Here is a 24,979-nt window from a genome sequence, read left to right as displayed (position 1 = left end):
GGCATCTTAAAAAAAAAAGGGGGGATCAAGGCGAAAACCCGAAAAGGGCGTCTTGATTAGTACAAAAAGATTAGGATGAAAACCCGAGAGGGTGTCCTAATGAAACAAACCTGGCGGTCGAACGATAGATCAAGCAGTGAGGCTACAGTATTTGAAGCATTTCTGAAAGCTCGAAATCTTCTACGCAAGAAGCCGCGCTCGAAATGATTTTTGATTAAGGAACGAGGAAGAGTTCATGTGTTGAATATCTAGAGCATTTGTATCCGTTGAATACGATCCTTTCTTTCTTTTTGACATTTTTTACTCTCATTGTTTAACTTGCTTTGTTTGCCACATTTGAAATAGATGAATATGAAATATCATTTTTGTCCCTATCTGACCTTTTTCATGCATCTCATTATTTACATGATAAATGGTGAAATGACATACTCTAAACAAAAGAAAGATTAAGCATTACCTGGATGAAAATTTGATAAGCACAAGAGTCTCAAAGTAAGAACAAAGTTCAATCGGGGGCAGAAGAGTGATATCTGAGAAATACAGATTATTCATGAAGCTTGAGGACGGATACATAGCCTGAAGAGAAAGTCAAGAATCAAAGCAATGAACACAGATCATCAAAAATCGTGACGAAAAAGGGATATATGACAAACATGCCTAAAGCTCATATCATAATCATGTAGGCATAAATGCATTTAAGATAAACATGTGCATATCATGATAACATCATACATGACATTTATAGGTACGCCAGTAGAGCAAGAGGATGTGATGATAGCTGAAAAGACACATGAGTTCCTCCAGATGACATGTTTTGGCAATCTAATGTTTTATTTCTGTTCCAAAGATCAACTCATATTGCGAGAGGTGAGTTGAGCCTCAGGGCACGCTGAGGTAATTTCAATTTATGTTTTTCAATTTTTGCTCTTCAAAAAAAATCAACTCATATTACGAGAGGTGAGTTGAGCCTCAGGGCACGCCGAGGTATTTTCAATTCGCTTTTCAATTTCGCTCTTCAAAAAATCAACTCATATTATGCGAGAGGTGAGTTAAGCCTCGTATGCTACCGAGGTATTTTCAATTTCGCTTTTCAATTTCGCTCTTCAAAAAATCAACTCATATTACGAGAGGTGAGTTGAGCCTCGTGGCACGCCGAGGTAATTTCAATTTATGTTTTTAATTTCGCTCTTCAAAAAAAATCAACTCATATTGTGAGAGGTGAGTTGAGCCTCAGGGCACGCTGAGGTATTTTCAATTTCTGTTTTGAGGCACGCCGAGGTATTTTCAATTTCTTTTTCAATTTCGCTCTTCAAAAAATCAACTCATATTATGAGAGGTGAGTTGAGCCTCGAGGCACGCCGAGGTATTTTCGATTTCGCTTTCCAATTTCGCTCTTCAAAAAATCAACTCATATTATGAGAGGTGAGTTGAGCCTCAGGCACGCCGAGGTATTTTCAATTTTGTTTTTCAATTTATGCTTTTCAAATTTCGCTTTTAAAAATCAACTCATATTGCTAGAGGTGAGTTGAGCCCGGGTCACATGTCGAGGTATTTTCAAAATCTGCTTTTTCAAATTAAGTTTCAAAAAACCAACTCATATGGCGAGAGGTGAGTTGAGCCTTAGCTCACGTCTTGAGCTATTTCGCTTTTAATGTCTGCTTTTCAAAAAAAAGCCAATTCATATTATGAGAAATGAGTTAAGCTCAGGATCACATGCCGAGTAAAGAATAAAGATTGGAGCTGATTGAAGACACCAGATTTTTGTTTCTTCAAAATTTTCGTTGGAGCTGATTGAAGATATTAGACCTTACCTTTCTGAAGTCGGAGAAGAAAACACCATAAACCTTATCCCACTAAAGCGATAGAAGAACGGATTGAAGTTGTAGATCTTATCTTTCTGAAGTTACAGTGAAGCGGGTCGAAGCCACAAATCTCATATCCTTGAAGTTACATTGGAACAGATTGAAGTTACAAGGCATATCTCCGAATTTGCAGTGGATTGAACCAAAGCTACAAGATGCGATGGACTGGAAAGAGACTACCTGGATGAGAAGAGCACCAAAGAAGTCCATACTTAGCAAGACCGGCAAATTGGTTTTTTTTGTATCTTTGCTCTATTCTCGTTACACGATAATAAGCAAAGAGGGGCAGCTGTTGTAGGCCAATTTTAGCCCATTTACATCAAAACCCAATTTAGCCTTACCTAACCCACCAAAATTAAACCCAAAACCCAAAATATTAACTACCCAAAGCCCAATTTACATCAAAACCCCAATGGCCCAAACCCTAAGCCCAAATCAAAATAAAAAAACCCTAGCCCACAACTTAAACTTTTCTCAACTAAATCTTAGCATTTTCCACCACCAACTCCACTAGCCACTCCTTTTCCACCACCAACTCCACTAGCCACACATTTTCCACCACCAAATCCACTAGCCACACTTGCTCCATTACCTACTCCACTAACCACACTTGCTCCACCACCACTTGTACCTACAAATAAAGACATAAACAATAAAAAAATATTTTGTAAATAGCTATATAAGCCTTCTCATATTTTGTATATGGGGGGATTTTTTTTGGAGAGTTTTTGGGAGAGAAAATTATTGTAAAGGATTTTTGGAGAGGTTTCTTTTTAAAGTAATCAAGGAGAAGAGTTATTGTGAAGGCTAGTTTTTGGAGAAGCTAGTTTTTTTTTAAGATTAATCAAAGATCAAAGCAAAAGAGGTTTCTTTGTCTATTCTCATTTTAAGTTCTTTGTTTACTTATTGTTTTCCTTTCAATTTTATTTTGTTTCTTTTATACTAAAGTAAAAATAAAAATAAAAGGAGGAAGCTTACCCATTTTTACCGAAAAGTTTTTTGAAGTCCCATTTGTAGATTTGCATGTAATGTATGGCCGTGATCGGACGATGGCCGACCTTGTATTTAAAATCACCCCTCTCCTCTCTTTTTTGTTATTATTATATTTCTTAATATTATATTATATATATTCTTTTAATATATTAGGTATATTTTAAATTCTATATTACGTATATATATATTTTATACTATTTTATTTATATATCTTTAATATTATATTATTTATATATATAAATTTTTTCCTACATGTTATCTTATGTATATATCTTAACTATATTATGTATGTATTTTTAACACTATATTATGTACATATTTTAATATTATCACGTATTTATTTTTTATATATGTACATATTGATGTAGTATTATTAATAGTATTTTTTAAAAACATCATTATTATTTCAAATATATATATTATGTACATCTTTTTATTTCTATTTTATTTTTATTTGTCAATATTAATTATTACTATTCTAATATTTTGATATTTTAATATTTTATATTTTATATATTTTATTATTCACATCATTGTTCGCATTTTTGACAATAATATTCTTGGATTTTTTTACTATCATTTTAAAAACTTTTTACATTTTAATTTTAAAAATAAGGCAATGTACCAATTTTAACATTAAGTCATCGATTTCATCGCTATGTTGGGTGAAATTAATCGGCTCGTGTTAAAAACGGACGTCCTTCTAAAAACAAAAAACTTGCAACTTCTCATTTCCTTCAATCGGATCACACTTAAATGTCAAATTGAATTCGTATTTTGAAAATCAAGACAACATGTGTTTAATAAGATACCAATTTTGGGCGTCGCGAGGGTGCTAATACCTTCCTCGCACGTAACCGACTCCTAACCTTAAATTTTCTCCGATTTTAACGTAGATCTAAACTCAGCCTTTTATTTGTTTTAATAAGAGATCTAATAGGTGTCCGATCACACCTAGGAAAAAAGATTGGTGGCGACTCCCTGTTTATTTCAAAAATCAAACGTCAAATTTTAAACTTTTTTTCAATAAATCGCCACAATTAGCGACCAAGCTAAGCTAAAATTTTTACGTCGCTACACTCTTCTTATATCATTCGAATTCGACATGGTGAATTTTCTTCTCCTATACATGTAGTTTTTTCCCAAAAGGGTTTCTACGTAAAATTCTATATGTTCTATTTTTCTCTTTTTTTACGATTTATTGTTATTATCGACGTTCAATTTCACACTATACATTATTCAAACTGATACAATCCTAATTAGATAGAACGAACTAAACTATAGATACAAACTAAAAATTCACTGGTGAAAAACAAGTCATTATTTCAAATGATTACCAAAGCAATATGTATCGATGAATATGATTGGAACCGCTATTAGTAGTTAAGTAGATCCAATTACTTGGATTGACTAGAAAAATTTTATATAATTAAACTTTTTTATTAAAATTTATGCCAATGAAATTTGAATTAATAATAAACTCCTATAAATCATATTCTAATTTTAGTCCATCTAAAATTACTAAAATTATTCGATCTATAAAAATAAATTATAAGAATGAATGTTATTAATTGCCATCCTAATAATTTTAGTTTAGGGTTGGCTCTTGCTCTTTTAGTGGTTTTTGTTGGAGTTTGTGAAAGATTCGTCGATTGTGACTTATTTTAATGACGTGGTATATCGAATTTAAATTAATTTATTTATGTTTATATATAATTTAAAAGATTTAACATTAAGTTATTTGGGAAAGACAAGATGATGAGTGTTGAATTTAAAGCGGCAATTTAAGAGATCCATCTTACTAGTTAATATAGCTTTGTATCCATTATGTTTAACGTTCTTTTATATTATTTTCTAAGATATTCTAAAAAGAATTATACGAAATAGAGACATTACGTCATTTTTAAGGAAAAAATTATATAAAATAGAGATGTTATATTATTTTATATTTTTATTAATTATTTAATGTCATTTCAATATCTTTTTTATGTAATTAACATATTATTTTAATAATTTTTAACTTGAATCTTGAACTTTAAATTCTAAATTTTGGACCCTAAAATTCTAGACCTTAAACTTTTAACTCGAACTCTAAATTTTAGACTTGAGTCTAGAGTTTCAATAACCAAGATATAAAGTTTAAAATTTAAAGTTCAAAATTTAAAGTTTAAAATTCAAGATAAAAATTTATTAAAATAATATATCAAGGACATAAAACCCCTTTATTTTATATAATTTTGTTTAAAATTTATTTCTAACATATTTGAGTTTTCTCCACTCCTTTCCTTTGATGGTAATATTTTATATATAAATGAAATTATCTTTTTGAAAAAAAAAGGTAAAGTGGGTTCGATAACGAAAGCGACCAAGACCAAGGGTTTTAATACTTTGGAATTATCATAATTCAACTTTGTTTTCTTCGTCTTATCTCTCTCAGCTAATTTCCCCTACTTTGCATTTTAATATCTTACCCTAAAGATAGCCGATAGAAAATTGACACCTCGCCCAAGCTACCCATGTGACACTTAGTCACAAAATGAAATTATTCATGAATAGAGTAAAATTGAATATAAATATAATATTAATACATTTTATATTTAATATGTTAGTGAATTAAATTCACCATGAATTTAAATGGATTTAGATAGACGATAAGGTAGAGTATGAAGTGTTTAGCTTACTTTTTATATCACGCTATAGTATTGGAACAGTGTTTAATTTCATCGCCACTACTATTTTTACATAAACTGTAATTAAATGTATTTTCCATCCAAATTAATTCTCAAAGAATTAACTTTCACTAAACTTCAAGAAAATTATATCTAAAAGACAATATTTTCGTTTTTATACAGGGGCAGTTAATGTTTTACCTGTTATTCTCTTAATTTGATTTGTGATGCATAGCAAGTAATGTAGTAAAAAAGTTTAACTCAGTGAGATGTATTACCATTTTTCAATTTCATTTATGAGAATTAGAGGGTTGTGCTATCAATAAACATAAATTAACTCTGATTATAGTTGTGCTCAATAAATATATAAAATGAGAGTGGAACAGCAAACAAATATGGTTGGATGAGGACAGCCATGCAGGCGTTGGCGTTGGCGTTGGAACTCAACCAAGCAACTTTGAGACCAACGAAGCAGTTCAAAGATTTGGAGCAGCTGTTGATTAAAGCCTACTAACTTGGGTTTCTCCGTACACTCTTTTCTTCAAACGTCACTCCCTCCTCCGCCTTCTTACACGACACCTCCTTAAATAAAATCGTCGACCCAATTAACTCCTTTTATAATTTTTACTATTAATTAATACCCATTGTTCGACTCCAAATTTTGATTAAAAATAAATAAAGCAAGAGATTATAGCCTAAGCAAAGAGTGATAATGGGGAGCAAGAACAATGGAAGAACAACCCTTGAAGTTGGAGTTGATGGAGTTGCTGTTATCACCATCATCAATCCTCCTGTCAATTCTCTTTCTCCTGATGGTACCCCCTCTTTTCATTTTCTTCTTTCTTTATCTTACCTTTTTGCCTATTGATTTTGAGTTATGGAATTTGGGATTTCTTTGTTATTTATGACCCACAATTTTTCTATGCAAATTGTTTTATAAAGTTTTGATCTTTTTGGGGTTCGTTAGCAAAAGAATTGTATTGGGTTTTATTTAGCTGCAGAGGAAAACAGATGTATTTATCAACTTGATATTCATTTTTCTTGCAAAGATTGGAATTTAGAGGGCTTATACTTGAACCATTAATGTTGACCTACAATTCTCTTACATGGTTCTGTGTTGGTCGGTTTGCAAGTAATTCACTTTATGCTACTCAAAATATGGTTCTTTTATTGATTGAATTATATAGCAATAGATAAAGCTGTAGAAAAACTCCAGATTATATACTTGTATTCCGTAATAGAGAAAAAGAGTGTTAGATTTTAAAAGAAAATTGTGAAGCATAATTGGGGTTCGAAGGCAAATTTGGATCTATAATTTCATTGTTCTTTTTTTTGCTTGGTATATTGCCCAAATTAGGTTATATGGTTACATGAAAACAATAGTCATCATTCTTCCCCCACAATTACATTTTAATGATTTTGTATATGTGAGAAGATATGCAATTGATCTCCCTTGGCTTTGTGTGTCCTCCTTACAGTGTTGTATAGCTTAAAAGAGAGTTACGACAAGGCCTTACAAAGAGACGATGTGAAGGCCATTGTTGTTACAGGTAAGTTCAAAGAGATCACTCCTTAAAATTAAAGGAAAAGATGTGTATAGATATTGTCTCTGTTACTGCTTTTCCAAAAAGACTGGAATTGGTTATTGAGATGCTTTTGTGAGCAGGTGCAAATGGAAAATTTTCTGGTGGTTTTGATATCACATCTTTTGATGGAATGCAATCAGGAAAAGGTATGCACAGAAGTCCTTTATGTATATATATTGCATTGGCTTGAAATTGATGGGTTGGTAGTATTTTCCAGTGGAGCAGCCGAAGCTTGGTTTTGTATCAGTTGAGATTGTCAGTGACACTTTAGAAGGTAATTACCGTATAATGATTTCTAAAACAGAAAGCATTTCAAAGTTGCATGGATCCGTGTTGACTCTAGATACTTTGTACTTCAGCTGCAAAAAAACCATCAGTTGCTGCCATTGATGGCCTTGCCTTAGGTGGGGGTCTAGAAGTTGCAATGGTCTGTATTTTATTTAACTTCAGAAATCTCTTATTTTTGTTGGAAAGAAAATATCTTTATAGTTTTTTTCCTTTCAGGCATGTCATGCGAGAATATCGACTCCTACAGCACAATTAGGCCTGCCTGAACTTCAACTTGGGGTTATTCCTGGGTTTGGAGGTATGACTCTTTCATTTCTTCAGCTTGGGGTAATTCCTGGTTATATTGGCATTATTTATATTCTGCTTTCTGCTCCTAAATGGGCTCAGGTACACAGCGACTTCCACGACTCGTTGGTCTCACGAAGTCCCTTGAAATGATGTTGGTATGTGGTTAGATCAGTATTCATTTTTCTTACATCAGGCTTTGGTATGATTTGATATGGTTACTATATTAATATCTGTTCATTGACTGAGCACTTTGTTCTTCCCTTCTTTCCCTTAAATAGACATCTAAGCCTGTTAAAGGTGAAGAAGCACTTGGATTGGGTCTAGTCAATGCTGTCGTTTCATCTCATGAGTTGATAGAGACTGCACGTTGGTGGGCACTAGATATTTTGGCACGAAGAAAACCATGGGTTGCTACTCTCTACAAAACTGAAAAGCTAGAGCCCCTTGGGGAAGCCCGGGAAATATTTAACTTTGCTAGAGCACAGGCTCGGAAGCGAGCTCCAAATCTCAAACACCCCTTGGTTTGTATTGATGTTATTGAAGAGGGTATAGTTGCTGGTCCTAGGGCAGGGCTGTGGAAGGTCACTGCTTATCCCCATTATGGTTTTAATACATTTTCAATTATCTTTTTATTTACAACTAAAAGTCAACTTCATAACGACACATTTGATATTGGCAGGAGGCTGAAGCTTTCCAAGTACTTCTTAAATCTGACACGTGCAAAAGCTTGGTCCACATCTTCTTTGCTATGCGCGGAACATCTAAGGTTCAAAGGATAATTACTATTAGGCACTGGTTTTTCGTTCTATCCCTTCATACATACCTTTAATAGATTCTGCAATCGAATGTTGATTAGAGATATGATTTTAGAATTTTAGAATTCACCTCATTATTTTGTAGCTAAGGTGAAATCTTTTTCACTTTTCATATCAGCTAGCCTGGTCCAAAACATATCTTTGATCAAAATCATCTCTCTCTCTCTCTCTCTCATCATTGGTGTTCATAGTGCTTCGACTAATTGAAATATATTTTGATTTAGTTTATCTGGCATGTAACGTGAGGCTCAAACTGTGTCTTACAATTTATCGTTGATAGAAATAATTTATTGTTCAATATATCAACTCTAGAGTTGTTTTACATTATACTCTTCAACGTATCCATTTCTTGAGCCCTTTGTAAAAGGTAGCCCTTATGCTACCCCTAACCTCTGCTAGCTTCCCTGCTTGACATTTTACAAACACTTATCTCTTAGCAATGGACAGGTTCCCGGGATTACCGACAGGGGGCTAATGCCAAGACAGGTGAGGAAAGTTGCTGTACTTGGTGGAGGTTTAATGGGCTCCGGAATAGCAACTGCATTGATTCTTAGCAATTATACAGTAATCCTGAAAGAAGTGAATGAGAAGTTTTTGGAGGCTGGAATTGGTCGCGTCAAAGGTGAGCACAACTGGATTGTTTATTTTCTTTAAGGATATCACTTTTGATTGTTTGTATGATCATATTCTTTTTTGTGCAGCCAATCTTCAAAGCCGAGTTAAGAAAGGGAAAATGAGTCAAGAAAAGTTTGAAAAAACAATCTCTCTGCTTAGCGGGGTTCTTGACTATGAAAGCTTTAGAGATGTGGACATGGTCATTGAGGTAGTTAAGAATGTGTTATCATCTTGCCTTTCCTATGGTGTTTCATCCGTAGTTTTAATATTGATTTTGTTTTTGTTTATAATCCTTGTAACAGGCAGTTATTGAGAATGTTTCTTTGAAGCAACAAATTTTTGCTGATCTCGAGAAATTCTGCTCTCCACATTGCATACTTGCAAGTAACACTTCCACTATTGATTTGAGCTTGATCGGTGAGAGGACCAAATCCCAGGATCGGATTGTTGGGGCTCATTTCTTTAGGTATTATACTGGGTGCAACTCCTATTTTTCTTCTTCTTGTGCTGTTTCTTCACTTAGATGGTTCATTTATTGATATATCTGTCTGATGCAGTCCAGCTCATGTCATGCCACTATTGGAAATTGTTCGTACCAAGCAAACATCTCCCCAAATAATTGTTGACATGCTCGATGTTGGGAAGAAAATAAAGAAGACTCCGATTGTTGTTGGCAATTGTACAGGTTTTGCTGTCAATAGGATGTTCTTCCCTTATACGCAATTAGGCCTTTTCCTCGTTGAACGGGGAACTGATGTTTATCGGATTGATCAAGTAATTACCAAGTTTGGAATGCCAATGGGCCCATTCAGGTTCCTAATTCGTTATAAAATAAAATATAGTTTGGTATTTTTATTCTTGCAGTTGCCTTGTAGAAGTTTTGATGTGTCGGTGAAGCTCTTAGTAATTTTATTTTTTATTCAGATTGGCTGACCTAGTTGGTTTCGGTGTTGCAATTGCAAGTGGAATGCAGTTCATTGAGAACTTCCCTGAACGAACCTATAAATCAATGCTTGTCCCACTTATGCAAGAGGATAAGAGAACTGGTACAATTTTCATTCTTGGACCTTAGCAAACGAACAAATTCCATCTTCAGGCATATCTTATTATCATGATCCACTTTGTTTCAGGTGAAGCGACCCGTAAAGGGTTTTATTCATACAACAATAATCGCAAACCTAGTCCTGATCCTGAACTATATAAATACATCGAGAAGTCGAGGAGCATTTCAGGTGTAGCTGTTGACCCTAAGGTCCGTTTTTGTTCCAAACTGTTGTATTTGGTGTCACTCTTTTTACTTAGCTTGAAGCTATGATCACATCGAATACTGTTTTGTGTGAGCGATTAAATATGATTGTCAAATTCTCTATCTCATATTTGTGGGACTACACTTCTATGCAGTTTGTGAAATTGTCCGATAAGGACATTGTGGAGATGATATTCTTCCCAGTTGTGAATGAGACTTGCCGGGTTTTAGCCGAAGGTATTGCAGTGAAAGGGGCTGACCTTGACATTGCTTCTGTTATGGGAATGGGATTTCCACCTTACCGGTTTGTAATCTTGTCGAGGTTTTCATTAATCCTTCTGGTTCCTCATTGATTTCTCGATAAACTAAATAGCTTTTAACATTTCTCAGGGGAGGAATCATGTTTTGGGCCGACTCTCTCGGATCTAACTACATTTATTGTAGACTGGAGGAGTGGACAAAAATGTATGGAGAATTCTTCAAGCCTTGTGCCTTCTTGGCTGAAATGGCAGCCAAGGGTGCTCCATTGGTAAGCAAACCTTAAAACCATAGAGATTGTTTGCTACATTATTGGAACTGTGATTGTTCAGGACCCACCGATCATTATTCATACCATAAATTTATCATGGTGTTCCTTTTTCATCTCGTTATGTCAATCACTTGGTACCACAATCATACATATGTTTGGTTGTATAAGGCTGGCTTTTGTTAAACAAAATTCAGTAATTTCCCATGCTTGTTGCATATGCACCAAAATTATCCTCCATTTTTGCCAGAGAATAGCCATGGTGTATCTGTAAACTATATCATATTAGGTTGTGTAGCTGACAAAGCTAACTGTAATTTGTTCTGATTATTGAACTGTTGGATTGCAGAGCGCGCCGGTGGAGCAGGCCAAATCTAGATTATAAGAAAGTTTTCGATTGCGGCACTGCCCATTTCTCAAGCTCTCTCCTTTGCCATGGCTACACAGATATGAGTTCAATAAGCATGTTTACATTGTTAATATATTCAATGGATCATCTTTTTTTTCCCCTTAAAATAATTTTATTACTTTGATTGGATGGGTTTATTTGGGGTATAAACACATGTTTGCAACACTCTTTATGTAAAAGCTGACAGGATCTCAGTTGTTATATGAAGCCTTAGTTTAGTTTTGGGATAACATGCACTAGTATCCAGGTTTTTTTTTTTTTTAAACTTTGTACCGCGTATGGTAAGTACAATTATAAGTATGATCTCAAATCAGTTTGAATAATCATAATCGAAATCAAATTAATGTAGGTGGATTGAAAATCGATATATATTCAGATTTAAATTAAAACAAATATAAATAATATCTTGAATAAGATTTAAATTAAGATTTCACATGTTTACAAGGGTGGGACTTGAATTGGGGGATTTCAAAGTTCTCATAGCTCTATTCTTGCAAAATCAAGAAATTGGAGGATATTTATACTAATTAATACTCAATATTATCAAATTAAGAGGATGTTTAGAATGTGGTTCTAACGTCTAGTATGTAAAAATTGGTTTACCTTCTTTTGAATGTAATATTTTTTTAGTGTTTGTATGATAGAAAGTAGTAATTTTCTTGGGAATTTAATTAGTTGGAAAATGATTCTTATATTTAATTTGAGTTTCTAGTTGAATGTCGTGCATGAGACAACGTTGAAGTAAAGATTTATAACGTTCTCATGTGATGTGAAGATTTTCATCATCCAGCTGATGATAAGCAGTAATATCATTTCGAAGACGAGCATTCCTTGTCGACGAGTTAAATCGCAAAACAAACTGTGTTGCTAGTGTATCCAAAGAAGTAATTGATCCGGCAGGTAGCCCAAAAGACCAAGTACGGCTCTTCCCTGTAAGGAATAAGGAAAAAATTATATCTTCAAGGCATCATTAAGAACGCCTTGTTGACTAAAAGAAGCACAGATCAATAAAAATGATTTAAGATGTTCTCTCGCATCTCCATGTGGCAGTCCAGTGTATTGTCCATTAGAATTCAGCATTTGAAACATTACTGGCTTGAGTTCAAAATTCCCTGCTTGGATTGCTAGCATAACAACTCCTGGTTGTAAATCATCCAAAACAGGTACTACAAAATCTCGTATAGTCCTATTTTGTATGCGAGCATCTTGCGGCAACAATGAGTTATTAACATTTTGCTGTTGCATCGGGGGTATGGCTGCATTGTTCCCTGGTAAAGCCATATTTCTTTGTTCTCGGAGCCTACTCCGGACAGTTCTTTCAATTTCTGGATCAAAATTGACAAGAAAATCTGACTTGCTTCGGATCATAAAATGTAACACCCCATACCCGTAACCCATGCCGGGGTAAAGTACAAGGCATTACCTAACGTGATCTCATGCATACAAACAATCTCGAGTCACCAAGACTCGGTCCAATTTAAAACTTTTTCAATTTCTACTTTAATCTTCTTATTACGGAAACTAATCGGGACCATTCCGGGTCTTTAAACCAACTATTAAAATTTTGTCTTTAAAACAGGGCACACGCCCATGTGGAAGGGCAACACGCCCATGTGGAATTAATTTCTAATTCACACCTACAGGGTTTTCACATGGCCAAACACACGCCTGTGTCGATGGCCCGTGTCCCTCATACGGCCAAGATACGCCCGTGTGTTAGCCCGTGTGCAAAAAACTGAGTATTCTATTTCTGACGTCAGCATTCCCAAAATGACACACGGCCATGTCACACGCCCGTGTACTAGGTCGTGTCCTCTACACGGCTGAGACACACGGCCGTGTCTCTTCCCGTATGTTTATTACCATGCATACTGACTTGAAATTTTTACGTGCAGGGGACACATGGTCTGACTACACTCCCGTGGAGCAGACTGTGTGTCACACATGGCTTAGACACATGCCTGTGTGTCTACCCATGTGGACAATATAAGGCTATTTACCAAGTCTCATTGCCATCCTTACATACCTAGTTCCATGCAAATACCGACCAATACCAAAACAAGCACAATTCATACAACCAGATCAGTCATAATAGACATTCATTCAACTATGAGAATGCATCTTTTATAAACTCAAAATGAATATTAGCCATTAATTAAGGCTTAATACAAAATGAAGGGTTTCCAACCCAAGCCAACACATTTGGCCAATTCTCAAAGTCACAAAATAATAAAGTCTAAGCTCTACACATGCCATGTTCAAAAATATAAATTCAATTATACCGAATGCTTTGGTCGATAGTGTGATCGATATCTTTGACTTCCGGTGATCCTTTGGCTAGTTAGGCGGCACTATAAGAAAAATGGAAAGAAAAGAGAGTAAGCATAAAAGCTTAGTAAGTTACACATAAATAATTGTACAACAACAATTTATCAATAATCAACATACTCATAACACAAAGGTGGGCATAAGCATGGCTTACTCATTATATAATGAGCTCATATCTCATACATACCAAATAGGTACCTGTAACACTCACCACAAGGTTATACTTTTTTTCATTAACCTAAAATCATGATTCTCGTCGTTGAACCATTTGGAGCACTATCGGATATTCCAGAAGCCTCAAACATGGGGCAAGTTGCCGATGCCATGTCCTGGACATGGTCTTACACTGGCTATCATCATCGAGGCCGATGCCATGTGCTAGACATGGTCTTACACTAGCTCTCTCCTATTCGTGCCGATGCCATGTCCCAAACATGGTCTTACACTGACACATCTCGTAGCCGATGCATGTCCTAGACATATCTTACACTGGCTTACGTCTCGAGGCTGATGCATATCCCAGACATGTCTTACACTAGCACTCATCTCAATGCCGATGCCATGTCCTAGACATGGTCTTACACTGAATCTCATAATTTGGCCGATGCATGTCCCAGACATGTCTTATACTAGCTCACACCAGTGACCCAAATGTCATGGCAAGAATATCCGATTTACTTCTTAAGGTTCCAACGGGAATTCTACTATCTCAATGATCATTACACATTCTCAATTCCACAATCAAGCAATTCATGCCATATCTATTCAATGAAAATTCAAACATATATAGTGGCAATATAGTTGTATTTTTACATACAACTTACCTCGGATTACAAAACGTATACGACTAGTCGGTTTAGTCGATTTGCTTAGCTTTCCTCCAGTCTAGATTCATATTTGATAATTCTTGATCTATATTAGCAAAATACACCCATTTAGTCACTAAATAAAATTAAGAAATTAAAAATTCACATCTTTGGTAAAATGACCATTTTGCCCCTAGACTTTGAAAAATGACTATTTTACCCCTAGCTCGAAAATCAATTTTTATCGAATTTCTTTGCATCTTAAGCCTAGCTGAACTCTTTTTACTCTTATAGCAACTCCAAATTCATTATATTTCACACATTTATCAACTATTTTACAACTTGTGCAAAATAGTCCCTTTAGGTGTTTTCATGCTAACACCCTTCACAAAAATTGTCTATTACACTACTAAGACTTATATTCTCTCATAAAAACTCAGAAACCATTAAAAAACCATCCATGAAAAAACCCTAAACTCTTAATCATTTTGCAACATATACCCCTCATTTGAAAGCTCATGCTTCAAGGGTCTAAAAATGCAAGAATCATTAACAAAAGGTATGGAAATCACTTACTTCTAGGGATGATAAGTTGCTGAAAATTTTGAGGTTCAAAACCCAAAAAAATGGCTGAAAATCAGTTGAGAAAGAAGATGGAAAAAGGGATGATATCATCTTTCTTTCTTTATTTCTATTTTAGTAAAAAATAAGTCACCTAACTCACCAAATTTGAAAATTTTGTCCCCTCTTTGACTCTATGGTCGGCTATGCTTTCATTTAAGGGTCTATTTTCCCTTTAAAATCCCCCAATTTTGATTCTCTAATAAAATAACACCTTTAGCTATCAATTTAGAACTTTTACACTTTATGCGATTTAGTCCTTTCTCGCAATTGGGCTCACAAACGTCAAAATTAACTCACCAAATTTTTCATGCATTCATATAAACATGCTATAACTCCAAAATAATAATAAAATATATTTTAAACTTCAGCTTTGTGGTCCCGGGACCACTACTCTGACTAGACCCTAAATCGGGCTGTTACATAAAACACCTAAATTAAAGTTAAATAATTAGCAACAAAGAGAAACTAGTTAGTGAATACTAAATATTATATAAGGAAAATAAAGTGCAAAAACACACAAAAACAATAATAAACATCAAACAAATGCCATCGCCGGCAACAGCGCCAAAAACTTGATCGGATGTTTAACGTCACAGCAATAATGTGCAAGCGTACACTGTCGATGCAAGTATCAAGGATGTGAGTCTATCGGATATCGAACTCACAAGGATGATAGTATTTTTTCTATTAATTACGATGCAACAACTAGATAGAAATGAGATAAATTGTGAGAATAGTTGTCGATGCAATAACTTGAAAACAATAAAATAAAATAAGATAAAGATAAATTGGGATCCCCAACATGAATCTTCAGCAGGATATTAAATGCTCGCAAGGTATAAAAAGATAGGTGATTGTCGAGGCAATAAAATTCAATGTATATCCTACCCAGTGTCACTCCTCTATTTAATCTGAAACTTAAACATGCATAATAACACTACCTTCCGATGATGAAAATATATCAGTATTAAGAACAAGTGAACTAAATTTCTCTAATCCTCACTCAACTTCCATTGTAATGCTTGTTGGCTCAAATTGTCACTGCACTTTCCAGTGTTAGTGACTACAACAACACTTCCGTGTTAAAAAACATTCAAACCCCAAGAGTAAACAATAAAAGCAAGATTCAATAAGATAACATTTCACTGAGAATTCATGTGTACTTCTATACAAACAGAAAACATAGAGTAATCACTAGTATTTGGAAATAAGTAAGAAAGAATCGAGTGGAGAATTCTATTCCAAGGCAACTCGACTGAATCTCTCTATTCCCTCTTGTCTTGCACTTAGGTCTCCTCGTCAGAAGCTAGTCTGCATCTGGTTTTCACATTGGCTCATCCATGAGAGGCTTAACCTACCATTGCTGCAAGCTTCAAGGTAGGATGGTGAAGATGATCCGGAAAAAAAGCTCTCATTTTCTTCTCGTCCACATTTTATGTCCTCCTCCAACAGTACATATGTCCTTTCTTCAAAATTATTTTGTCCTTCTACGTATAATTGGTTATACCAAACTGGACAACTCACGCAATTTTAGTTATTATCTAGACAACTGCAGGTGCAGCGACAATTCTAGACGCAATCTGAAATTAACTCATACAGCGACATTAATGTAATACGATAACAAAATTAAGGATAAAATAGCCTAGGATTCACTGAGTTATAAAATGAAATTTACTAAACTGAAATGCTAAAATATATGCTAAGGATAACTAAATAGGAACAATTTAACCAATGAGTAACAGGAAAAACCTATGTTCTTTCTAGTGCTATCAGTGATCTGCTCTGTTATGTATAAGCATGTGTAATATCTATTACACGAGCATACATGATATGTTAATGCTGATATCTATTAATCTGTTTTATCTGATATTCTGTCTACATCTGGCTATGGGGCGAGAATTGTATTATGAATAGAAAGTGTTTTGTGTGAGGCAATATCTCTCCCTTATACTAGCAGCATTGCTGCAACTACTCTGAAAAGTGCCGTATAGATACTAAGCGGTGTGTAGGCCTGGGTGGGTGTTTTAAACCTCACATGGTGTGTTGGGATGATCAGAGTTGTTGTATAGAGGATGGGGGGTAGGATTATGCTTATCCGTATCTGTATGATTCTGTATAATTTTGATTCTATAAAAGATTTACATCTGTGTCTGTTCTGCCATGAATTTGAATTTGAAATTTCTATTTATATATGTGTTACACACTAAGTTACCAAAACTCACTCTCTGTTGATCTGTTCTATTCAGGTAACCCTCAAACTTAGGTGGGTCGGTGCGACGGAAGCTCAGATGTGACCACTTTTCTATAAAATTTCATTTTCATAAAATTTGTTTAATTTTTTGGTTTTTGAGAGTTCTGTAATTTTGCAACTCTCCAGACTTTTTGGGACTATTTTTGGTTTCGAATTTTATTTTGGTTTTCTAGCATAACAACTAATAAAACGGTTTTTTTGAAAATGACAACTTTTCTGAAATAACAGTTTTCAAGAAACAGTTTGATTTGCCAAAATATTACATTTCAAAAAAACAATTTGATATAACATTTTAAGAAACTCCGCTGTAAAATACTCGTTTTAAATTGAGGGACGTAAATGATCAATGATTTTAAATCAAATAAGTATTTCAATAAGTTTTTCAAACAAATCGAACTCACTAAATAACAATAGTTATGTTAATAAGGAAGATGGTTTTTCTAATATTCTTCGTAATACTTCCGAATTTGGCCATAACGTTTAGGCTGGATTTGAGGTGTTACATTTAGTGGTATCAAAGCCAAGTTACAAAACTCGGGCTGTGTTTGGGTTCAAAAATTTTTTTGTCAAAACAGTTTCCGAGTGAAGTTTATTTTTAATCTGAAAGTAAGTATGTGGTACACCGAGTCTTTGGTACTGATTCTGTAAATACTTCTAACTTAGAAATACTTTAGTTAGAAACTGCATTTAGTTAGTTAGAGACTGAAAGTTCTAAACTTTTGGAAACTACTTCTGATAATTATTTGAAGCATAAAATATTGCTAATGAAAACTGAAATTGATTCATAAAACTTCGTAATATAGATAAAACTTTGAATACGATGAGTGCTCGCGGAACTCGTGATTGTGGTACTCGTGGACGCGGTGGGCATCGTAGAGGGACTCGAGCTGAGTCGTCCTTGATGGGCAGTATGCCTAATCTGAATACAAGCGAGACACTAGCTACACTTACTACTAAGAATGGGTCTCAAAGCCGCTTGGTTGGGAACGACGCATTGTCCAAGCTATGTTTAGAGTATTGGAGAAGGTCACTAGGCCCTATTCTGGATCTGAGAGCCGTGGGCCGGTAACTAAACAACTCTGGTCTAATGGTGCTGAACTATTTAGGGGCATCGTTAGAGTTGCCCCGACGGTGGCCAAAAACTGGTTAGAGGCTACTAAGAGGATAATGAACGATATTGACCACACCCCTGAGCAGAAATTGAAGGGTGCAGTATCTCTGCTTCGTGATAAGGTGTACCAGTAGTGGTTATCAGTTGTAGAGGGTATTCAGCCAAATCAGATAAATTGGGAGTATTTTAAAACAAGCTTTTAGAGGAAATATGTGGGGCCGAGTTATGTGGATGCTCGCAAACGTGAGTTCATGAACCTCACTCATAGGGATAGGACTGTGGCTGAGTATGAGGCTGAATTGCCGTTATGCTCGTGGGATGGTGGCGTCTGAATATGAAAAATGCATTTTTTCTAGGATGGTCTAAGAGACAGTCTGAGAGTTCTGATAGCTCCGCAGATGGAGCGGGAGTTCGTTGTTTTAGTGGACAAGGCAAAGATTGCCGAAGAGGTTAAGCGCGTTGAGCACCAAAACAGGGACCGTAAGAGAGGTAAGAATAAGAGAGATTCGAAGCCCTTAAGAGAGGTAAGAATAAGAGAGATTCGAAGCCCTCTAGTTCTGTTCAGAGGCCTAAGAAGCTGGCCAGACCTGATGGGCCTTTTAGAGTTGGTGTTCTAGTTGCTCTTACTATGGCCCAGTCGTGCTGTGACTGTGGTAGACTCCATCTGGGCAAGTGTTGGAAGAGGTTGGGAGTGTGTCTACGATGTGGGTCGATGGAGCATCATAGTAGAAATTGCCCACAACATTCTGATCAGATGCAAGCTCCAGCTTCGGGTTTTGCTCAGTCTTAAAAAGTAGTTCAGTAGTAGCCTAAGAGCTGTGGTCTAGCCAGAGGTGGTAATGGAATGGGTAAAGGATAGACAGTATCGGGTAGAAGTGCTAATCAGACTGAGGTGAGGTAGCTTGTGCTAGTATATGCTGCTCGACATCGTGAGGATAGAGATGCTGCTGATGTGATTACGGGTACGTTCTTTCTTTTTGATGCCCCTTATTTTGCACTGATTGACATAAGATCAACACACTCCTATGTAGCTAGTAATGTTTCAGTAAACTTGGGGATTCTTGTTGAGAGTACTTCTAGTGAGATTTCTGTACTGAGTCTGTTAGGTCAATCTATTCAGGTAAATAGACTGTATAGGAATGTACTGTTGGAAGTACAAGGCATTGTGTTTTTGACTAATCTGACAGAGCTACCATTCGGAGAATTTGATTTGATTCTGGGTATGGACTGGCTTGTTGAGTATCGAGTCAGTTTGGATTGTGTTACTAAGAGGGTAGTTCTGATATCTGAGAGGGATGTGGAAGTGATGACGATCAACGAGCGTCGGGATTACTTATCCAATGTGATCTCTGCTCATGTGGCTGAAAAACTGGTCTAGAAAGGGTGTGAAGCGTATCTGGCTTTTGTAAGTGATTCTGTTTCAACTGACTCTTCTATTGGGAACATTAGAACAGTTAAAAAAATTCTGCATGTTTTCCCTAAAGAATTACTGGGATTACCTTCGAGTTGGGAAGTTGAGCTAGGTATTGAGCTTCTACCAGGTATAGCCCCGGTGTCTATCGCTTCTTATTATATGGCACCGAAGGAGCTTATGGAGCTAAAGGCTCAGCTTTAAGAGCTTTTGGATTATGGATTCATCTATTCTAGTGTGTCTCCATGGGGGGCACCAGTTTTGTTTATTAAAAAAAAAAGGGATGGTACTGTAGCACCCCACACCCGTGCCCCATGTCGGGTCAGAATATGAGGCATTACCTAACTTAAACTTATGCATATAGACATTTTCATAATACCAAAACATGGCCAAATTAAACCTTTTTCAATTTTTTTTATAAACTCCTTAATAAGAGGCTACAAAGCCCAAAACATCCATTAGAACGCATTTGAAAACAATTCGAGTCCTTTAAAGAACTCTGAAAATAACTCTTAACACAGCGGCACACGCCCGTGTGGGAGGAGCAACACACCCGTGTCTCTGGCCCGTGTCCTTCACAGGGCCATGACACGCCCGTGTCCTAGCTCGTGTACAAAAACTTGGACATTCTATTTTTGACGTCAGCAATCCTTAAAGGACACACGGCCAAGGCACATGCCCGTGTGCTAAGCTGTGCCCTTCGCACGGTTGAGACACACGGCCGTGTCTCTGCCCGTGTGTTTACTACCATGCTGACTTATAATTCTTATGTGCAGGGGACACACGACCATATCACACACCCATGTGGTAAACCGTGTGTCACACACGGCCTAGACACACGCCCGTGTGCCTCACATACGGCCTAGACACACGCCCATGTGCCTACCCGTGTGGACAAAATAAGGCTATTTATTAAGCCTTTTTGTCACCCTTTCTTATGTAACCTACACAAAAATCACTCTATACTAACATAAGGGCACATCACATAGCCAAAATAACCACAATAGACAACATTACATTCATGCAATTCACTCATCCATGAAAATATCATCTTCCATTTATAAATCAAAATGAGTATTGACCATCATCCATGGCCTTATACAAAATGAGTATCGTATTCATCATATAAGCCAACACATTATGGCTAACTAACAAAACACTAAATAAAGACTCGAGTCCCTATACATGCCAGAAAACAAAACAAGGAAACTAGTTATACCAAGGTCTTGAGTGATAGTGTGATCGAAGCTTTTGATGTCACTGGATTCCCGATGCTAACTTGGCGACACTATAAGGAAAGAAAAGAAAGGAGGGTAAGCGTGAGAGCTTAGTAAGTACATATAAGCAAATGAAGTGTAATTATAAGAAAAACATATTCAATCAACGGTAGCTTGTCATGTTTAAAAGATAAAAATCACTTAACGTCTCTATCTTACTCTTCTTTTCATTCATGTATACTTAACACACCTAATTCTTTACTCAGGTCCTAACCATGAGTTGGGTATACACACCTCATCAAATTATTCACCAACTAAATCCTTGGGTTACCCGTTGAACTCTCAAAATACATATGGATACGCGAGAAATTTGCGTCTAAATGCCATATAAGAAATTAGGGCTACCTCGTGCTATGAAACACTCATATTTGAGCTACTCATGGGCCTTTTTATCAAGTTAGGACCCGGACCCCATAGCTATCATGTAACGTATGCTCATTGAGCCACTCATGGGTCTGTACACAAAGTCAGTACCCAGACCCATGTTACCTATGGCATTTATCTCATGAACTCAGGCTTAACTCATGAGTTCAGACCGCATAATTTTCATAACATGCCCCTTTGTATCCTATACTATGTCTAAAGTTCAACGGGGCTTCATACCTAATAGAATAGCATCGCATTTGTTGACATTGTAATTTACTCGCATAACATGTCATTTAAACATTTATGGCAACAATTAGAATTTAAGCACATAACAACAATAAGCTAGTTATACATGAGTATTATTAAAATATACCAAAGTAAACTTTGATAACACATTATTTACATATGTACTTACCTCGATACAAATGATGAAGACGAGCTTAATCCCTGTAAACTTTGTTCTTACCCCGATCAAGACCCGAATCACATTGATCTTGATCTAAATTAATAAAATTCATTTATTTCATCAGCATATTGATTTAAACGCCCGAAAGTTCATAATTGGGCAAATTGATTATTTTGTCCTTAGACTTTCACAAAATGACCATTTTATCCTTATGCTTGAAAATCAATTTTTATCGAATCTCTTCATATTATAAACCTAGCTTATCACTTTATATACTAGAAGCAATCCAAAATTTCCATTATTTCACACATTTATTATCTATTTTACAACTCATGGAAAATAGTCCCTATTAGGGTTTTAATGAGAAATCTCTTCGCAAAAGTTGTTTATTACTTATCAAAGGATCATATTCTTTCACATAAATTTAGAAAAAAAACCTAAATACTCTCATGGAAAAACCCTAGACTTTCAACCATTTTGCAAAATAGTCCTCTCATTTAAAAGCTCTTGCTTCAAGGGGTCCAAAAATGTAAAAATCATCAAGAAAAATCATGAAAACCACTTACTTGTGAAGGCTTAAGGTAGCTGAAATTTTCAAGCTTCAAAAACCCCTCTAATGGCCAATCTTTTGGTGGGAGAAGAAAGAGTGAAAAAGATGAAACCTTTTGTTGTTTATTTTATTCAAACTAGTCAAAATTGGTGACCAAACACCGCCTAATTTTGTCTTTCCCATCAATTTGTCCCCTATGGTCGGCCAACCTAAGAATTAGGGGGTCTAATTTCTCTTTAAGGCCCCCAAATTAGGTTCTTTAGCTAATTGACACTCTTATGTAGCAAAATAGGACTTTTTTACTTTACGCGATTTAGTCTTTTTTCACAATTAGGCAAGCAATCGCTAAAATTAATTCACCAAAATTTTTATGTACTTATCTAACCATGCTGCAATACATAAAATAATATTTAAAATAATTTCCTCGACCTCAGTTTAGTGGTTTCAAAATCACTATTCTGACAGCCCCAAAATCGGGCTGTTACAATTCTTTCCCTTTAGGGATTTTTATCTTCAAAAATTTTACCGGTAAAAAGGTTTGGATATTGGCTTTTCATGATCTCTTCGGGCTCCCATGTGGCCTCTTCAACCCCATTTTTTTGCTATAACACTTTGACAACGGGAATGTTCTTATTTCTCAGTTGCTTAACCTCTCAAGCTAAGATCTTAACAGGTTCCTCACCATAAGACATATTCGGATGAATTTCAACTTCTGTTGGCGCAATCACATGCGAAGGATCTAATCTATATCTACGTAACATGGACACATGAAACATGTCGTGAATCTTTTCCAATTTTGGTGGTAAGGGCAATTGATAGGCAACTGGCCCTACTCTTTCGGTGACCTCATAGGGTCCTATGAAACGAGGACTCAACTTGCCTCTTCTACCAAATCTGAGAACTTTTCTCTATGAGGATACTTTCACAAACACTTGATCGCCAACTTGAAATTAGATCTCTTTCTGTTTCAAATCCGTATAGGATTTCTGCCTATCCGAGGCGGCCTTCAAACAGTCGCGAATCACTTTAACTTTCTCTTCAGTCTCCTTGACTAAATCAACCCCGTGAATTTGACTTTCTCTAAGCTCAGTCTAATATAAGGGCGTTCAATACTTTCGCCCATATAAAGCCTCATAAGACGCCATCTTCAAACTCGATTGATAGCTATTATTGTAGGAGAATTCAACCAATGATAAGTACCTTTCCCAACTACCATGAAATTTGAGAACACAACACCGCAACATGTCTTTTAAAATCTAAATCGCTTTTTTCGACTGATCGTCGGTTTGCGGGTGAAATGCCGTGCTGAAACTCAACTTTGTTCCTAATGCCTCTTGTAAATTTTTTCCAAAACCTCGAGGTAAATCTAGGGTCCCTATCCCAAATAATCAATAAGGGCACCCCGTGTAGTCTCACAATTTCAGAAACGTACAAGTCAGCTAATCTCTTAAGGGAGTAGTCAGTACGCACTAGTATAAAATGTGCCAACTTTGTTATCCTATCCAAAATAACCCAAACAACATTATTTTTCTTCGAAGTTACCGGCAAACCCGTCATAAAATCCATAGTAATCCAATCCCACTTCCACTCTGGGACCGTGATAGGCTGAAGTAGACCCGAAGGTACTTGGTGTTCAGCCTTCACTTGTTGACGCGCAAGACAGTTGGAAACAAACTCAGAAATGTCTCTTTTTATTCCCGGCCACTAATACATTTTCCTTAAATTGTTATACATTTTTGTACTCCCCGGGTGTACTGATAAACAACCACTATGTGCCTCATCCAATATCTTCCGAATCAATTTGGTGTCCTTAAGAACACAAATCCTATCCTGGAATCTCAAGCAACCGTCGAAACCGATCCGAAAATCCGATTCAACATCTGATTCGCACAGGGTTTTCTTGGATAGTAATTCGCTATCACTCTTCTGAGCCTCAAAAATTTCTTGAAGAAACATCGGTCTAGCTTTTAGCTCTGCTAGAACTGAACCATCCTCTGACAAACTCAATCGAGTATCATTGCTCTCAAAGCAAACAATGATTTTCTGCTTAATGCATCGGCGACCACGTTCACTTTTCCCGGATGGTAATCTATAATCAACTCATAATCTTTTAATAGTTCCAACCATCTACGTTGCCTCAGATTTAAATCCTTTTGGGTCATCAAGTACTTAAGACTTTTATGATCGGAGTATTCATGGCATATCTCTCCGAACAAATAATGTCGCCAGATTTTCAGAGCAAATACTATGGCGGCCAACTCTAGGTTGTGTGTCGGATAGTTTTTCTCGTGAGGTTTCAATTGTCTCAAGGCATAAGCCACAACTTTGCCCTCTTGCATAAGTACACATCCCAACCTATTCAAAGAAGCATCGCTATAAATCATGAACTCTTTTCCTGATTCAGGTTGTACTAGTACGGGAGCCTCAATCAACAACATCTTCAACTTCTTGAAACTCTGCTGACACTTATCCGACCATTCAAACTTAACTCATTTTTGAAGCAACCTTGTCATAGGAGTCGTAATCATAGAGAAGCCCTTTACAAATCGTCT

General features: G+C 36.0%; 1 protein-coding gene across 1 annotated transcript; it reads left to right on the top strand.

The window, feature by feature from the left end:
• The first annotated feature begins 5,805 nt into the window (after positions 1-5,805).
• LOC108489585 (peroxisomal fatty acid beta-oxidation multifunctional protein MFP2-like) lies at positions 5,806-11,527 on the top strand. Its single transcript, XM_017794232.2, has 18 exons — positions 5,806-6,339; positions 7,003-7,074; positions 7,191-7,256; positions 7,328-7,384; positions 7,470-7,537; positions 7,615-7,696; positions 7,786-7,841; positions 7,965-8,267; positions 8,366-8,452; positions 8,949-9,123; positions 9,203-9,324; positions 9,419-9,582; positions 9,674-9,928; positions 10,041-10,162; positions 10,247-10,368; positions 10,518-10,666; positions 10,753-10,891; positions 11,238-11,527. The coding sequence occupies exons 1-18, from the start codon at positions 6,237-6,239 to the stop codon at positions 11,271-11,273; spliced, it is 2,178 nt and encodes a 725-aa protein (XP_017649721.1). The 5' UTR covers positions 5,806-6,236; the 3' UTR covers positions 11,274-11,527.
• The last annotated feature ends 13,452 nt before the right edge of the window (positions 11,528-24,979 follow it).

The sequence above is a fragment of the Gossypium arboreum genome, chromosome 10 (genome assembly GCF_025698485.1).
Source record: "Gossypium arboreum isolate Shixiya-1 chromosome 10, ASM2569848v2, whole genome shotgun sequence".
NCBI classification, from domain to species: Eukaryota; Viridiplantae; Streptophyta; class Magnoliopsida; order Malvales; family Malvaceae; genus Gossypium; species Gossypium arboreum.
The sequence above is the reverse complement of the archived record's forward strand: the minus strand, read 5'-3'. Positions and strand labels throughout refer to the sequence as shown.

Coding starts and splice junctions, on each gene's coding strand:
- LOC108489585 (XM_017794232.2), top strand. CDS start 6,237: ATGGGGAGCAAGAACAATGGAAGAACAACCCTTGAAGTTGGAGTTGAT. Junction 8,268..8,365: donor CTAGGGCAGGGCTGTGGAAG/GTCACTGCTTAT, acceptor TGATATTGGCAG/GAGGCTGAAGCTTTCCAAGT. Junction 10,163..10,246: donor GCAAGAGGATAAGAGAACTG/GTACAATTTTCA, acceptor ACTTTGTTTCAG/GTGAAGCGACCCGTAAAGGG.